At 47.2% G+C, this 16,347-nt stretch overlaps 1 protein-coding gene across 2 annotated transcripts in view; it reads left to right on the top strand.

The window, feature by feature from the left end:
- The first annotated feature begins 247 nt into the window (after positions 1-247).
- MTURN (maturin, neural progenitor differentiation regulator homolog) overlaps positions 248-16,347 on the top strand; it is a 29,573-nt gene continuing 13,473 nt past the window's right edge. The window contains exons 1-2 of one of the 2 annotated variants that reach the window (XM_055590501.1): positions 248-770; positions 4,755-6,136. In XM_055590501.1, coding sequence (XP_055446476.1) covers positions 609-770; positions 4,755-5,012 — 420 coding nt within the window. In that variant the 5' untranslated portion in view covers positions 248-608 and the 3' untranslated portion in view covers positions 5,013-6,136. Of the gene's footprint in view, positions 771-4,754; positions 6,137-13,158; positions 13,282-16,347 lie in introns of those variants that run through there. The other variant, XM_055590502.1, reaches the window with a different exon arrangement.

Here is a 16,347-nt window from a genome sequence, read left to right as displayed (position 1 = left end):
GCGATCCAGATAACTCCGCTTCACTGTAACCTGCGAGCTGCCGTTTTCGGGCCCGCGCTGTGATGTCACCCGGCTCACAGATCTCGGCTTTGGTCTCAGGCTCCGGTGATTGGCTGGATCCCATGACGTCACGGGCCGGGGCGGCCCTAGGTTCCTGAGGGCCCCGGGATGCTCCGGGTTCGTTTTTTAAAAAGGGGGCAGGTGGAGACAGGAAAGTCCGCGGAGCACAGGGTGCCTCCAGCCGTGCTCCGTCCCGCCTCGCCACGCCCATTGTCAACCTCGCTCGGCCGGGCCGCGCCAGCCTCCGGGGCTGCCCGAAAAGGGGCGGGCGGAGAGGTGGAGCGGGGAGGAGCCGGGCGCGGCGCCGCGCAGTCCCTGGCCACCGCCCACCCGGTTACACACAGCATGTAAACAGTCCCCGCCGGGAGGAGCCCCGGGACCGGAGGGAGCCCGAGCCGCCCGGCCCCGCCGCCTGCCCGAGAGCCACAGAGCCGCGTACTGCCCGTCCGGGAGGAGGGCGCCGGAGGAGAGGAGGGCGGGCGGCGGAGGGAGCTGGAGGCGGGCGGCGCGCGAGGAGGCTGAGGGAGCGGCGGGCGCGGCGGGCCAGGATGGATTTCCAGCAGCTGGCTGACGTTGCGGAGAAATGGTGCTCCAACACGCCCTTCGAGCTCATCGCCACCGAGGAGACCGAGCGCAGGATGGATTTCTACGCCGATCCCGGCGTCTCCTTCTACGTGTTGTGTCCGGACAACGGCTGCGGGGACAATTTTGTGAGTGCTTGGGGGAGGGACCGCCGCAGCGCGCGGGAGTGTGGACGCGCGGCCGCTACCCTGCGCCCCAGCTCCCGCTCGCCGGGGAGGTGGGGGGGCGTAACCGCCCGCAGGCACCCCAATGCTCCGCGCTCCGCCGGGCGAGCCCCTGAGCTTGGCGCGTTGGGGTCAGCACTCCGGGTGAGGCCAGTAGGAGGCAGGCAGGGGCATCCTTAGAATCCGGGAAGCTGGGCTAGGGAGGGCAGTTTCCGGGACGCGACCCCGCGGCTCGAGCGCAGTGCTAGGCTAGAGCATCTCCGAGGATGTCTCCGCCTAGCGCCAGTCCGGGCCGGGGCGCACGGACCCTTCACTCCCGAAGGATCGGGAGTCCGGAGCTTCCTCCACCCAGGCGTCCCGTCCGGGTGAGGAATCCCGTTACCCTCTCAATGCGCAGACACAACTCCTCCAGTTTTCCTCGCCCTAGAGAACCCTCATCCCGACCCCTCTCCCCATGTTATTCTCAGTGGTATTAGGACACAAAGCCTCTGTCCACACTAGCGATGCCCCATCTCCTGGACCATCTTTGCGGAATTACACCCCGGATCTTAAAAACGCACACGCGCGCGCGCGCACACACACACACACACACACAGGCACGCCTAGCCCCCTTTCCTCTGGTTCTTCCATTGCTCCTCTATGAGCTTCCAACGAGATGTGTGGAGCCCGAAAGGTTCTGTCCAGCTGAGGCGGCGGCCTTGGCCCTGCCAAGGCCTTTCGGTTTTTCCAGATGGGGGTGAAATTCCTCCTCCCCATCCCACCTCCCGCCCCGCCCCGGGCTCGGAGGGACTTGGACCTGAAACTGCGGTGTCCAAATTCTCGACTTGGTATCCTGCCCTCACTTGGAATCTTGGCGCTGGCAGTTAAGGAAGGGGAGGTAGAGGGCCGGGGAGTTGGGGTGGGAGGTGTGGAGACTGGACGAGGATGGCGTTCCGTGAAGTATTTATAAGGACGGGGAAAAAATAATGGTCCCTACATGTAAGATGGAGGCGGCTATGGGCTCAGGTTACCGGCCTGAGTTGCCGGCCTGAGCCTGGAGCTGGCGCTGCTGCCGCCCCTGGGGACCGAGGTGGGGCAGTGCAGAGGCGCGGCCTGGCGCTGGCTCTTCAGGTGGGGTGAGACAAAGCTGGTTCAAAGCCCAGGCTGTTGTGCACCCCAACTACCACAGAAAGTTCGACAAGGAGTTAGCGTGATTGTCTTTCTTGGTCCCAGAGAGATGAAGTCCTCTATGTGACAAGATGAAGCATGCCCCTCCCACCACCTCCATTCCACTCCACGAAGGTGAGAGACTCACCAGGCCCCAGCCTCCTGACCCTCTAGAAGAGGGATAGCCTTGAGTGACAGTCAGATTTGACTTGTGGCAGAGTGACTCTGGTCAAACGCATTTTAATGTTTTAAAATGTTCATTGTACACATCTGAAAAATGGGTATAATACCAACCCCCAGGTGAACAAATATATAATGCACCTGACAGTCTCCACTGCACAGCAAGGGCCCCACAAATTTGGGTCAGAGATCTGGGGTTCCCCAGAGTTTAGAACGTGTCTCTTTAAGAGGCTCAATTTCTCACCTGTAAAATGAGGTTAATCAGAATGCCTCCATCGTAGGTATTCGTGAAGTGCAAGTAAGGTATAAATGTATGTAAGAACACTGTTAACTGTAGTTAAAATAAGTAAGTGTTGTTTGTCAATGTGGAAGATCATTAAAAAGGGATTTATTCATAGTAAAAGTATGAATAAGCGCCAGGGATGTAGTGGAAAGGGCACCAGGGTCCAACTAATTGCAGTGTTAAGGTTTGACTAGGAGTCCCTTCGACCCCTGGGCTTCCTTGGTCTGCCAGTGGCCTTTCCCCTCCTTACTGTGTGAAATGGGGCAGGAATCACTCATGGTTCCGGAACTCACGGTTCCACACAGCCATCCTGCTGTCACTGCAGGAGACATATCCAAAGAGAATAAGTGGGTGAAGAAAAGCAAGGCTATTCTCTTGATTTGAATATGTTTAGCAAACCATCATGTAGAAACATGAAGTCTATCAGGCCGTTTTCAAGGCCACCCATATTACATTTTAAATCTCCACCTGTATGAGTGAAATACTTGGAAGTATTTCTTTTGAAAGTATTCATTCACTGACAAATGACATAAATAGGAAAGAAAGAAAGTGGTGGTGGTGGGTGCGGGGAGTAATTCATTGGGCAGACTGGACCTTTTTCAGTTTCTAGAGGCCATAATAAACAAGATGCCAAACACTGGAGTTTTCTTAGCCCAAACCTTGCCTCAGATTTGCAGGCCAGGTTTGTCAAGATGCTGTTTGCCTCTAGTTAAAGAAACTCAGACCCGAAGAAAATGTGCTACCTCTGTTCATTTCTTTTTCCCAGGAAAATCTGCTAAGTATTAGAAGAAATTTGAGATGAATGGAATCCTTGTAATCTGAAGGATTTGTTAACAATAAGAATATTTACATAGCATTTCAGTTTACAAAGTGTTTTTATGTCATTCATTCATTTAACAAACATTTATTGAGGGCTCACTCTGTACCTGGCCAGGGCTACTTAGAATGGGGCCATTCTCTTCATCTGAGAAACAGTGTGGTATAATGCCTAGGGGCACAGGCTCTGGGGCAGGCTACTCGAGCTTTCACCCCAGCTCCCCACATCTAACTTTGTGCCTGGGAGGAAGTTGTTTAACCCCTCTCTGTCATGACTTCCACATCTGTAAAATAGAGATGATATTAGTACCTCCCTAGCAGATTTGTTTGAAAACAGTGCCTAAAGTGGGGATGATATTAACAATCTAAGGCAGAGTTTCCACATAGCAGTCCCTCTGGATCTATTTAAAATGTTGATAAAATGGCAGGTTGTGGTCTTACCACTCCCTCCCTCTCCTAAACTGACTTCCCATCACTTTTGCAATAAAACCTAAGCTTTCCTGGCTTCAAGCCCCCACATGATCTGTCTCCCGCCGCCTCTCTGACCTCATCCTGGCCCATTCTTCCCCCTTGCTTAGTGTGTTCCTGCCACACTGGCCTTTCTGGTCTTTAGAGAAACCAAGCTCATTCTTGCCTTAGGGCCTTTACGTCTGCTGTTCCCTCTGCCTAAAACACTCTTCCCCCACATCCTTACATAGCTCCTTTCTTTATACCATTGCAGCCTGGGAGAAACCTTCCTGACCACATACTCCCTTACTTCACCCTCTGTTATCCTTACCATAGCACTCACTAATACTTGATAGTCCATTGCTTATTTTCTGCCTTGCCCACTAGCCTATAAGCTTCATGAGAGTTTGTCTTATTCATCTCTGTATGGCAGTGCTCAGAACATGCCAGACATGTGATAGATATTCAATCCATGTTTGTAAGAATGAATGAATGAATAATAGCCTAGTAGAGAAGACATGTTAAATTTCAAGAGTGACAGCTTCAAAGACAGTTACCACTTAAGTGTGAATTACCATGTATCAGACTTTGTATGTATGAACCCATTTAATCTTAATAATCTCAGAAGCCACTCTCTATAATTATCTCCACTTTACAGATGAGAAAACTGAAGCCAAGCGAGGTTTACTAACTTCCCTACGGCTAATAGATGGTAGCCCTGTACTGAATACCTGGCACCGCAGGGGTGACAACAGGGGACCCGATTCAGACTTGGGTTCAATGGCTACTTCTTATTGAGCTTCACAAAAATTCTGTAAGGTGGGTATTAATATACCCCTATTTTATAGGCGAGGAAACCGAGGCTAGTAACTTTAAGGACTCAGCCAGGACTATGCCAGTAAGAAGTGACAGAGTCAGGACTTGAGCCAAAGCCCAGAGGGCTGTCCCTTCCACCATGCAGAAGGTCTCCTGGACAGGATCAGGCTGGGGCCTAGGAACAAGGACTTCTTTTTGTCTGTCCTCTCTTTGGCAGCTCCTGGACCCCTTGTGAACTCCTTCCCCTGCTTGCTTTACAGGCCATGTGGTCCCTTTGCAAACTGCTGCTGATTCAAGTCTCTCTCTACGGATGGCTGAGGAGTTCAGGTCCTGGGATAAAATGCTGCCAGTGCCCTGTGTGTGCTGGGGGTTCAGGGACACGGCTACCCTGCCTGGCTCTTCGGGTGTCACAGGGACGGTGCCGAGAGCTTATACAGGCGGCACGCCCATCCTCTGCCAGCTCGAAAGGTCCCCAGGGTTCGGTCAGGCTTGAGGAATTGGGCGTTGGCAGCCACTAACATGCCAGACGGACAGAGGGGCACGTGCTCCTGGGCATGGCAGCACCAGCTGCTTTCCCTCCTCGCCTCATCCTGGAGAAAAGAGCTCTCTGGAAACAAAGCCCACTGCCCAGCCTTTCCCTGCTGCTGCCGGGGGTGGGGGTGGGGGGGCGCTCCCTTATTGTCCTGCCAACCATTCACATGTTTGGTTCGACATGTATAGTTTAATCCCTCCTCAATACAAAAACAAAGATAGCTGTTGTCATAGTATTAAAGAAAAATGTTTTATTTATAGAAGAACTATGTGATTTAATTTTGTATGTGTCCCTATGACTGTGACTTTATATCTATATATACAGATATAATCCCCATTTTCATTCTAGGCATGTCTCTATTATTAACTGTGTGACTAAATAACAACCTTTTTATTTTGGAGAAAGAAGATACAATTTGTTTGAATGAGGTTGCATCATCATGTTTCCATGGTGGTATAGTGGAGAAAAGGCCCTGTCTTGTTCAATTTAAACCCTATCCTCAGTTTCCTCTTCTGTCTAATGGGGATAATCATGCCTATATCACATTATTTGCAGGTTAAATGAGCAGTAGTGGTAGACTGTAAAGTTTCCTATGGTGGCCATGTATTATTCATCTAGAGAGATTACATCAGGGAAAAAGATATGTCCTTTATCATTCATGGAGTGGTTATCCCAAGGAGAGAAAATTCCTGCTAATATAAACTCAAGTAAGGGGGAGAAGACATAAGCACTCATAGGCCTCTGCTAAATGAGAGGCAGTTTATCTCTTGGAACCTTTTTTTAAAGATTTTTTTTATGTGGACCATTTTTAAAGTCTTTATTGAATCTGTTACAATATTGCTTCTGTTTTATGTTTTGGTGTTTTGGCCTTGTGGCATGTGGAATCTTAGGATCTTACTTCCCCTACAGGGGATCAGACCCACATGTCCCTGCATTGGAAGGCAAAGTCTTAACCACAGGACTGCCAGGGAAGTCCCTCTCTTGAAATCTGAAATCTTTATATCCACCCTGTTGTGCTTAGTAGCTCAGTCGTGTCTGACTCTTTGCAACCCTGTGGACTGTAGCCCACCAGGCTCCTCTGTCCATGGAATTCTCCAGGAAAGAATACTGGAGTGGGTTCTCATGCCGTCTTCCAGGGGATCTTCCCAACCCAGGGATGGAACCTGCATCTCCTGCAGCTCCTGGTTTAGCAGGTGGATTCTTTACCACCGCGCCACCTGGGAAGCCCATGTCCACCCTGGGGGTATTATTATTTTGTTTGACTTACAAAGGAAGGAGCTGAGGCTCAGGTAGAAAGCATGACATCCCTCTTGATATCCTGGCTTTGCCCATTACTTCCTGTGTGACCACAGACAAGTTGCTTAAACTTTCTGAGTCTCAGTTTCCTCCTTGATAAACCAGATCAGTGTTTGACACCTAGAGCAGATTGGAGGTATGGTCAGACATGTTCAGAAATAATGCAGGCTGTCATGAGATGGCTCCTCACTCTTACCTCACCTCTTACTGTGTGGGTAGCAGTCAGTTTTGGGTTAAGCCGTACCAACTTAAAATGGACTCCCCAGAACTGCTGGCAGCAGAAAACCCACGTGGTGAGACTGAGGCGCTTCACAATGGCCCTTTGACACAGATAACTAAGTCCTGGGAGGACAGCGGGTGTGTTCTTAGCTCCCTGCCATCCCCAACTCGGCCTAAGCACCAGGAAGTCAAGCGCCATCCCCACAAGTGTTAGAACAGTAGGAGCATACAGACTGTGATCAAAAAGGTATTTGTCATTTGAATTACTTTAATAATCTAATTCCATTCTTGGATAAGCTAGATATTCTTATCTCTACTACAGAAAACAGAAAGGTGCTCATTTTCCTGTTTGCAGTTGACACTGTTTTATTGTCTCAAACCAGATGAGCTTTGATAAGAAACTCCGACCCAACTTAATGACAGAAAGAAGGGCCACAGATGACATGTGCTGAAGTCAGAGTTCTCACTGGGGATTTTCAGCTCCAAATGGGCAGGAATCTATAGGAAAGAGTAGGCTGCTCAGGGCAGGTGCAAGTTGGGGCTGCTTCGCTGCAACCCATGCTGTCCCGAGAAATGGAAGTGGTTTTAGGTGATCATGACATTTAGATTTTTTTTTTAATGTAATTGAGTGCATGTTATGTTGCTTCATTGTATCCAGTTCTTTGTGATCCCATGGACTGTAACCCTCCAGGCTTCTCTGTCCATGAGATTTTTCAGACAACAATACTGGGGTGGCTTGCCATACCTTCCTCCAGAGGATCTTCCCGACCCAGGGATTGAACCTGCATCTCTTGTGTCTCCTCCACTGCAGGTGGATTCTTCACCGCTGAGCCACCCGGGAAGCCCTTTTAATGTAATGTTGTTCAGTTGCTCAGTCATGTTTGACTCTTCGCGACCCCATGGACTGCAGCACGCTAGGCTTCCCTGTCCTTCACCATCTCCCAGAGCTCTCTTAGACTCATGTCTGTTGAGTCAGTGAGGCCAACCAACCATCTCAGCCTCTGTCTTCCCCTTCTCCTCCTGCCTTCCCCAGCATCAGGGTCTTTTTCAATGAGTCGGTTCTTTGCATCAGGTGGCCAAAGTACTGGAGTTTCAGTCTCAGCATCAGTCCTTCCAAAGAATGTTCAAGACTGATTTCCCTTAGGATGGACTGGTTGGATCTCCTTACAGTCCAAGGCACTCTCAAGCATCTTTTCCAACACCACAGTTCAAAATCTTCAGTTCTTCAGTGTTCAGCCCTATTTATGTTCCAGCTCACACATCCATTCGTGACTACTGGAAAAACCATAGCTTTGACTAGATGGACCTTTGTCAGCAAAGTAATGTAATGTAATGCCCATCCTCAGATATGTGGTTAGTCACAGTTCTATTCTGTCCTCAAATGGTGGTCCCAGAACCAGCAACATAAGCATCACCTGGAACTTGTTGGAAATGCAGTGTCAGAAACTCCTGTGTGGGATCCAGCGATGGTGTTTTGATAAGCCTCCAAGTGACTGATGGAGAAGGAAATAGCAACCCACTCCAGTACTCTTGCCTGGAAAATCCCACGGACAGAGGAGCATAGTAGGCTACAGTCCATGGGGTCGCAAAGAGTCAGACACAACTGAGTGACTTGACTTCACTTCACTTCAGGTGACTGAGAGGGCTTCCCTGGTGGCTCAGACGGTAAAGAATCTGCCTGCAAAGGGGGAGACCTGGGTTCTATCCCTGGGTCAGGAAGATCCCCTGGAGGAGGGCATGACAACCCACTCCCGTATTGTTGCCTGAAGAATCCTATGGATAGAGGAACCTGGTGGGCTACAGTCCATGGGGCCGTAAAGAGTCAGAAGTGACTAAGCACAGCACAGCACAGGTGACTGAGATGCACTTTAACGCATAAGAACCACCTCTTTCCCCTCCTTTGTGAAGCCTTTTCTTGGCATTTCTAATATTGTAACAGTCCATGTCTGTGATCTGCCTTAGCTCTAACTACCAGATTGTAAGTTCAGTACATTCTGTTCCCAGATGTATATTTGCCAAGGAGTTAACATTGTTCAGAGCCACAGGTTCTCTGACCCCTTGCTATAGTTTTTTTATGGCCAGAGTGGGTGTTTGGTTTCTCATGCTTAAGATATTTTCCAAGTGAAAGGCCTTGTGGCCATGCCCTGTGGTGCCGGACTCTGGGTCAAGTTCCCATTTGTCCTTGTACAAGTCTAGACCCCAGATCTTGCTTTCAGGTGCTTTAGCCCAGCCACCAGATACTCTCTCTGCCCTCCCCTGGTTTGGGAATAGGCCTCTCTAATTTTCTAAGAGTAACCCTCCTGCCCCTGGAGAAGGAAATGGCAACCCACTCAGGTATTCTTGCCTAGGGAATTCCAGGGATAGAGGAGCCTGGTGGGCTATAGTCCATGAGGTCGAAAAGAGTCGGACACGACTTAGTGCCTGAACAACTACAGCGATCCTGCCCCTAGTCCCATTCCTGTTAGTTCTGAAGAGTTGGTTTGTTTTGTATGTGGGCACTGTGTCAGGTCACTGGTTGCTTATCTTTCTTTGCATAGGCCTCTGCAAAGCAGTGGGAGCCAATCTGTGTTCCATCCATGGCATGTGCCAGGCTTGTTTCCCTGGCACTGCTGTCCTGATCTCACTGGTTTTTATATGATTTTTCTGTTGTTTTCCCTTTGTCTTTTTTCCCCCAACTACAGACTTATTTTTTGGTTCATCTCACCTTGTATTCTGTGGATTTTCGCTGACTGCCATGATTAGTCTTAGAAGGGGGCAGTTTCAGTCAATAAAACTGAGTTCCTTTTGTTATGCGATACAATGGATATGAAATAATTAGCATTTAGCAAGTGATGTCTTATAAGCGGCTGTGTACATCTGGGTTTGTCTCATTCCAAACCCCCTGCTCCGTCAGGTTATCATATGGGCAGGGATTCAGTTAAAACTTTTCTAAAACAAGAAAACCAGCACTGCTGGCAATTCGGGATAAGTTAGAAAGCCACGTCAAGGAAATTTAGGGAGAATGGACAGAAAGTCCTTTCACAGGTGTTAAGTCTGTCTCCTCTAGGGCTTCCCTGGTGACTCAGCGGTGAAGAATCCACCTGCAATGCAGGAGCTGCAGGAGACGCAGGTTCCACCCCCGGCTCAGGAAGATCCCCTGGAGGAGGACGTGGCAGCCCACTCCAGTATTCTTGCCTAAAGAATCCCATGGACAGAGGAGCCTGGTGGGCTGCAGTCCATGGTGTCACATAAGAGTCAGACATGACTGAAGTGACTTAGCAGACATGTATGCAAGTCTTTCTTCTCCAGTGTATTCATAAATCAACAACTCCAAAAGTGGAGTAATGAAAATGGTGGCATGAACCTCCTCTTCATGAGGCTGTAGATGCCCTAGAAACACTTAAACTGAAGAAACTGATTGCCAGGCGGTGGCGGATACACTGTGATTCTGTTACAGTTTGAGTGATATTGGAGAAGGAAATGGCAACCCACTCCACTATTCTTGGCTGAAGAATCCCATGGACAGAGTTGCCTGATGGGCTACAGTCAATGGGATTGCAAAGAGTTGGACACGACTGAGTGACTAACGCTTTGGGTGATATACTTTTCTTAATTTATTTCCTTAATTTATAACTTAAAATACTTTTTAAAAAAAAGATAGTTAAAAAATAGGCTATATTTGTAAAAACTACAAGGTTTTCATAGATACACCTGCTTCTGAATTAATTCTAACCCAAGTTGCCTTGGATAGTGTTCTCAGTGAAGTCACATAGGCTGTCTGATTTAGCGTTACTGCAGGTGGAAATCCCCCACACCATCCTCCTGCAAATGCAAAAAGGGAAATAGGGGACTTATAGCCACCATTTATTGAAAAGCTATGTACTATCTGCCAGCCAGGCACTGTACTAGATACTTAATCAACTTTTTACTTTCTCTGTAATCTTCATAACAAGTCTAGGGAAGAAAGCAGTCTTAAGATTTTCCATTGTGTGGTGCTAGGTGTTAATCCCATCTCTGACTTGGATAAGAATTTGAAATATGCCATAACTTTTTAAAATTTGAGTTTGAAAATAGGTGTTGAGCCAAACTTGTATTAAAGTGAACTTTATTGTTCTTGCTGAATCCCCATGAAGAATCAAGTGCAATAATGGATTTAAAGGCACTTTGTACTATTATGCTTTTTGTACAATGCAAGAGACTATTACATGACTGGCATTTCAGTGACTCGACAACTTTAAGGGCCTCCACTTAATAGGGAATCATGTTTGAGCTGTTGTCTAAAGTTAGAGAATCTAGAAGGTATCTTTATTAGGTCAAGGAGGAAGCTACTCTGGAAGTCTGCTGGAAATAGAGCAGCATGCATCAGAATTGGACTTTCACATCTGTGAAACACAGATAATTGGGCTGTAAAGATGGCATATTAGCACGTTATTCTCTCTTGAACCTGAGCAGCCTTTTCCGTTCTTTCCAGTTCCTGAGGATCCTGTAGTGAAAAGGAAGAAGGGGAAATCTGTTTATTGTATGTTGGGCATATGACTTTCTGGGGGTGATGCTCTAATCATTTGTATTAATAGCAGGGGTAAGTATGTGCTTGACATGGACCATTTCTCCAAATTGATCTGTCCCTTGCTGCCCAGTACCTGTTCCTTGCTCTCAGCTGCCAAACATCTTCCTCTCTTCTACACTTTTTTCACCAGTGTTAAGCTGTCATTGATCTGGCCCCTGTAAACAGCAATTCTTGGTACCTGACTGACACCCTGATGTTATCCTGGTCTTCAATAACCCCTTCCCCCATCCTGTTGCGCAGATATGCAGAGCAGGGGGCTTCTGCATCTTCATCTCTCAAACCAGTTTCTTGGGCTTATTCCAGATCCTTGAACATTTATGGGAGAAACTAGCCAAGTCTTAAAGATGTGCTAAAATGGATATCCTCATGTGGGAAAGGAAAAAAAAAAACAAAAACTTGTCTAGTCTAAGAAAAAATAAAGCCAAAATCAGTTTCCTCCTGGTGCATGTTAACATCGCAAAGTGTTGCTTGGGTACGTTGCCCTCTTTTATATATATATATATGAATATATATATATATATATATATATATATATATATATATATATATATATCGGAGAAGGCAATGGCATCCCACTTCAGTACTCTTGCCTGGAAAATCCCATGGATGGAGGAGCCTGGTAGGCTGCAGTCCATGCGGTTGCTAAGAGTCAGACACGACTGAGCGACTTCCCTTTCACTTTTCACTTTCCTGCATTGGAGAAGGAAATGGCAACCCACTCCAGTGTTCTTGCCTGGAGAATCCCAGGGATGGTGGAGGCTGGTGGGCTGCCGTCTATGGGGTCACACAGAATCGGACACGACTGAATCGACTTAGCAGCAGTAGCAGTAGCAGCATATATGTATAAAATAATTTTTACTTTATTTATTTTTCTTTTTTTTGGCTTTGCTGGGTCTTCATTGATACATGGGCTTTTCTCTAGTTGAGGCAAGTGGGGGCTGCTCTCTAGTTGCACAGGCTTCTCCTGTTGCAGAGCACAGGCTCTAGGCGCAGGGGCTTTGGTAGTTGCTGCACATGGGGTCAAGAGTTGCAGCTCCTGGGCTCTGGAAGATAGGCTTATTAGTTGTGGCACTGCTCCACAGCATGTGGGATCTTCCTGACACAGGAATTGAACCCACATCTCCTGCATTGGCAGGTAGATTCTTTACCATTGTGCCTCCAGGGAAGCCCTACGATGTCCTCGTAAAGCATTTTAAGGAAAGGTGAGATTTCAGAGAGCCTTTGTTTCCTGGTGAGTAGGGATGACTTTTCCATGTGTCCTCCTAAATTCATTTCAGTTTGAAGTAAATTGACCATCGTCCCCACTCTCAGACTCATCTGGGTAAAGGATGTTTCCGAGTAAGCAGTTACAAACTCTGCCTACTTAATCCTTCAGCCATTGCTGAAGGCAGTGGTAAGGATTATGCAAGCTCTTGGTTTCTCCTCCCTCCCATTTTATTATTTTTATTTTTTTTAATTTTATTTTATTTTTAAACTTTACATAATTATATTAGTTTTGCCAAATATCAAAATGAATCCGCCACAGGTATACATGTGTTCCCCATCCTGAACCCTCCTCCCTCCTCCCTCCCTATTCCATCCCTCTGGGTCGTCCCAGTGCACCAGCCCCAAGCATCCAGTATCGTGAGCCACCCTAAATGGCAACCCAACCCAGTACTCTTGCCTTGAAAATCCCATGGACGGAGGAGCTTGATGCAGGCTACTGTCCATGGGGTTGCAAAGAGTCGGGCACGACTGAGCAACTTCACTTTCACTTTGCCAGCATCAGGAGAGGGACATTGGAAATCACAGTAGGGGAATATTGATCCCCCTGCCCTTTTACTATATATGGGCAGATCTGATGGAAAATTGAGCAGGTAAGATTATGGACCAGGAGCATGGAAGGTTTCTGCAGGGTATTCATTTTCTGCCTTCGATACAAATCAAGAATAACTATATGGATTTTTACTCTGGAATGGAGGCCTTCTTCAAATTCATATAACTGAAAAAAAAAATCTTGGTTTTGTGTCTTTCAGACTGAGTATAACTGTGTGTCTTTGTTTTCTCCTTTCCCTTACCGGTGGGCACGCAGCACGTGTGGAGTGAGAGTGAAGACTGCCTGCCTTTCTTGCAGCTAGCACAGGATTACATCTCCTCCTGCGGCAAGAAGACGCTCCATGAAGTCTTGGAAAAAGTCTTCAAGTCTTTCAGACCTGTAGGTGCCTGCTTGGCTTCCAAAGCCGTCTTATTGTCTCCAGTGACTGTGCTCTGAATAACACGGATTGTGGGGAAAGTGGGCAAAACCTGGAATGACTAATTGTTTTTCTCTTGTCTGCCCTGTGGCTTAAAGATAGCAGTTCGTGGAGGGAGGCTGAAGGCGGAGAGGGAGGGGGAAACGGGATGTGACACAGCTGTTTGTTGCGGGGATGATGGTTATTTCTAGCATCCCTTGAGTTAAGAATCTCTGATTGGGTGGGAAGCACACAGTCTTTTATGAGACAACTGAGTATTCCGGTTCTCATCCAGTAGACTTAACACCAAAATGCTTGCAAGTGCTATGGAGGTTCTCTTGTAATAGAAAATTGCCAGAAGGCGGTATAAAGGATGTACCTTCATGTGGATGGATATAGAGGCGAAGAAACTGGATAGTTGTTCTTTTCTCTTTTGATAAAGTCTCTTGTAGAGAGCTTGCTTCCCCCACCCCACCCCCCGCCCCCCAGCCTCCTTAGGATTTAGGAATCTGGATGTTTGTGGTTAGCTGACAGTTTGTTTCATTCTAGCTGAAAAGCATGTGAAATGAATACTCACCCCTATTTTATAAACTACTTCTCTCTCTTTATTGGAAGACAAAGTCAGATTGTGTGACATTTCCCCCAAGTTCAGTTCCCTGCCCACTGTAAGCACTCTACAGTTTCAATGTTATTTGCTCTAGAATTTCCTTTTTTTTTTTCCCCCAAATCTTTTAATATAGTATCTACTTCCTTTTTTATAATTTTATTTTTGGCTGTGCTGGGTCTTTGTTGCTGCTCTGGCTTTTCTCTAGTTTCAGTAAGCAGGGGCTATTCCTCTAGTTGTGGGAAGAACTAGTCTAGCTCAGGCTTCCCATTGTGGTGGTCTCTCTTGTTGTGGAGCACAGGCTGTAGTGTGTATGGGCTTTAGTATTTGCAGCACATGGGTTCAGTAGTTGTGGTTCCTGAGCTCTAGAGCACAGGCTCAATCCCACATGGGCTTAGTTGCTCTGAGGCCTGTGGGATCTTGCCTGATGAGGTATTGAATCCGTGTCTCCTACATTGGCAGGGGGATTCTTTACCACTGACACATGACCCACCAGGGAAACCCCTAATATCTATTTCTTTCTTGGAATCTTCAAACTTGTTTTTTGTTTCTCTGAACATGATAGGTTTAAGCTGCATAAGAGACTTTGGGATATTCCAGTGTTTCAAAATTTTCAAGTCTGTTTTGTCATCTTTTGTTTTCACCGGGTCCCCCTCCTGGTATCTTGTTTGTGTGTGTGTTGGATTATCTCTGTGTGCTTGAAAATTTGTATATTTGCATTTGAAAATTTATATTTCAGGATAAATTGAGGCCTAAGATAATGGTACTTTGCTCCAGAGAGGATTCAGTCGGAGACCACCTTCAAACAATTTAAGACTTGTAGTTCTTAGAACTCTCCAGGTGACGCAAAGCCAGGTTTGCAGGCCTGGTTTCTTCTTGTTCTGAGAGCAGACTCAGTCTGTTCAGGCTTTTATAACAAAACACTAGGTAGCTTATAAACAAGAATTTATTTTTCATTGTTCTAGAGGCTAGAAATCCAAGACCAGCGTGCAAGCAGAGTTGGTATCTCGTGAGGGCTCACTTCCTAGACAAGCAGCCATCTTTTCATTGACCCTCATATGGTGGAAGGAGAGAGAGAGAAGCCAAGAGCCTCTTTTAGAAGGGCACTTGGTCATTTATGAGGGCTCCACCTACATGATCTGATCACCTCCTTAAGGGTCCACCTTCTAATATCATCACCTGGAGGGTTAGGATTTTAGCATATGACTTTGGAGGGGAGAACATAAATATTCAGACCATAGCATAGACTTTTGGGGTCCTAGCCTAAAGTGAGGTTGGTTTGTCACAGAAGCTCCTTTGTTGACTTTGGTCTCCCTAGCTCTTAGAGTAGGCCAAGCAGGCCATAGTTTTTTTGAGAACAGTAGATGAAATGTCCTCAGGACAAAAGCAGCTTTTTATGATAGGCTTACCTCTATGGGTACTAATTCTCAATATAATTAAGAAGGCATTTTTCATATTGAATCCAGCATTTTTAGTTCTCTATGGAAGAGTTGGTCCTGACCAGTATCACTTAATCCACCATTATAAGAAAAGGAATTTTAAATGGCCTTTGTCACTCTGTCTGATGAGTATCATTTGTCCAACCAATTCTTTTTGTTGTTTATTCATTTTCTAAGCCTGTTTGACTCATCCAAAATAGATTTTTGACTTACAGATACTGGTCTATCCCACTTTGATCCATTCAATTTGTATTTACTGAGCACCCAGTAAGCACTTGACACTCTTTACTGCTCTGTCCCTAGCACTTGAACCAGACAGATGAAAATCTTAGATCTCACGGGGCTTGTATTCTAGTGTCAGGGAGACAAGATAAACGAGGACAACACATAACGTGTTAGTGACAAGCGCCAAGGAGAAAACAACACGAGTCAGGGAAAGGGGGTGAGGAGTGTCCGAGGCCCTGACAGTTTAGATTAGGGGAGCAGGCAATGCTTCCCTGAGAAGGCTACTTAAGTGAAACTGAAGTGAGATGTGGGCCATGAGGGGATCCACAGGAAGAGCTTTCCAGGTAGGGAGAACAGCAGATACAACCACAGGGGGAGAGAAAGCCAGGGCTCAGGGAACAAGGGGAGGCTGGTGTGGCCCAAGTGAAGGGGGAAGGCCGGAGGAGTGAGAGATGAATCTGAGGAATTTCCAGGGCTTGCGGGTCACAGAAGGACTTGACCTGGGGAGCCTCTGAAGGGCTTGAGCACCAGAGAGATCCACCTAGCAGAGAGCAGGCTGTGAGGGGGAGAGGGGGTACAGGAGCCCCGTAAAGAGGCTGTCACTGTCAGCCAAAAGGAAGATGAGGATGACTCCAGAGTTCCTCATCGACTCACTGAAGGGAATGGCATCCGTTTACTGAAAAGGGGACAGTCGCAGGAAGAAACTTATGGAGTGAGACCACCAAGACTTCAGATGTGGACTTGTCAGTGTTTGAAATGCCTGTTAGACATCCGAGTAGAGA

Source organism: Bubalus kerabau, chromosome 8 (genome assembly GCF_029407905.1).
Source record: "Bubalus kerabau isolate K-KA32 ecotype Philippines breed swamp buffalo chromosome 8, PCC_UOA_SB_1v2, whole genome shotgun sequence".
Classification (NCBI taxonomy): domain Eukaryota; kingdom Metazoa; phylum Chordata; class Mammalia; order Artiodactyla; family Bovidae; genus Bubalus; species Bubalus kerabau.
Note: the sequence above shows the minus strand (reverse complement) of the source record. Positions and strands in the feature narration are given on the sequence as shown.